The sequence below is a fragment of the Wasmannia auropunctata genome, unplaced genomic scaffold (assembly GCF_000956235.1).
Source record: "Wasmannia auropunctata unplaced genomic scaffold, wasmannia.A_1.0 LD335975.1, whole genome shotgun sequence".
In the NCBI taxonomy this organism is placed as follows: domain Eukaryota; kingdom Metazoa; phylum Arthropoda; class Insecta; order Hymenoptera; family Formicidae; genus Wasmannia; species Wasmannia auropunctata.
This window is the reverse complement of record NW_012026915.1, coordinates 31,599-33,415: the sequence shown is the minus strand read 5'-3', so window position 1 is coordinate 33,415 and position 1,817 is coordinate 31,599. Positions and strand designations below refer to the sequence as shown.

General features: G+C 29.7%; 1 protein-coding gene across 1 annotated transcript in view; it reads right to left on the bottom strand.

Moving 5' to 3' along the window:
- Window positions 1-1,817, bottom strand: part of LOC105454801 (serine/threonine-protein phosphatase 6 regulatory ankyrin repeat subunit C-like) — a 30,130-nt gene that overhangs the window by 11,377 nt on the left and 16,936 nt on the right. The window contains 1 exon segment of the mRNA XM_011697688.1: window positions 1,194-1,397. Coding sequence (XP_011695990.1) covers window positions 1,194-1,397 — 204 coding nt within the window.

Genomic DNA, 1,817 nt, shown 5'->3' with positions numbered 1-1,817 from the left:
CTGGAGTTCAGACGTGTGCTCTTCCGATCTGATTTGTGAGAAAATTTTACCCCAAAAAAGTGTGGTTTTCAAAACATTTCTGTTTTTATCCTCAGGAAATATGTACAATTTAAGATGTCAAATCCAAATTCGCACCATCATTCTATTAGTGGGTGCTCGAACGAAGTGTGCGGTTTGAAGGTTAATGGTACATTTTAATTTTAATTTTTATATATTGGTAATACAATAAAATTCGAAAATTATTTTTTCTTTTTTATTTTATTTTATTTTAAAATTACTTTTTTTTCAATTACGTTAGAAATAAAATTATCTCTTTTTTCATCTTTTACTAATTATAACTCAACTTATGTACCATACATATTGCAAATATCTGAAAATCTAAAGTCTACCTCTTGTTTATATTTATTAATCAATTCTTATTCTCATGAGTTATGCATATACTTATCTTATAATTGTTTTTATAAATTTTTACTCAATTAAGAGGTATCCATTGGATATTGTTGCATGATAGTAAAAATTGCATCGCAAAATTATGAGGGAAACGACGGTAAATAACGACGGTAATTAAAAAAATATTTAGAAAATTTAAGACCTCATCCTAAATTTTACGATCGTCTACTCGTTTCTAATTGCTCATTTAAAAACATATAACTTGCAGTTGCAGCAATTTAACATGTGCGTCATTTCTGTTTCATGTACGATCGATCTTGTCAAATTTTGTACTTAATTTTCTGGCAGGGTTAAGATTGAAGTCAGAATAGAATTGCGGTGTATACGAGATTTAGCGCTTTGCGTTATAATACAAATATATACAAAATAATTTTGTAACCTGATCAAAAATTCCATTAATTTTACTACTACTAGAAATTAAACAGTACCATTATATCACATGACGTTATGTCTCAGAAATTCGAAATTGTTTATTTACGCGATGAAAAGATAAAATAGTTAAATGGTTATTTCCGAATGGCATAAAATTGTCGAGAGGATAATTAAACGATTACGTAGTTTACCAAAATGCGGACAAAAATGATAAAGAATTTGCATTGTATTTACATCACAGCGTAAGTATAATTTGCAAGCTTCGAAACATTCAGCGGAAATATACAATTGACAAAATTTCACCAGAATATACCGTCTGAGTATTATTGGCTCACTTAATCTGGAATCTTTGCACTTAAAATTTGACGTACATTTTGCATGTCGACGGCCGCACCGTAATCCACCAGGATCCGCACCATGTCGATGTCCTTTCTTCTAGCTGCCAAATGCACGGCGGAATCACCGGCTGGCGTAGTGGCGCAAAGCTGATCTGGTGCTCGTTGATGTGCCAAAAGTTTCCTGCATATCGACTGATTGCCAGCCTCGACTGCTAGCAGAAGAGGTATCTTTCCTTTCTGCGACAAAAAATGAGATTAAAAAAAATTGTAAGTAAGAACGATTCTTTCTCCGACTCTACTCATAATACAGAGGATAATTACCTAACACGATGAAATAAAGAAATTAAATTAAAAAATATGTATAAATATGAGAGAGAATTTCTTTTTCAATTTTTATTAATTATTTTAAAAATATGGTTTGTTTGAATCATAAAATAAACTTTGTTTCAAAAATTTCAGGAAACTTCGTTTGTTGCAATTTTACTGCTCTAGTAAGGTATATTTCTCAAATTTTATAAATGTCAAATGCTTATATCATTTATAATAAATATAAAGAAAATAAATTTAATACGTTTTCTACATTTTATTACATTTTATAAATGATCAATTACGAAAAGTGTTAGGAGTAATCGTTATTATATCTAGAGATACTAATAT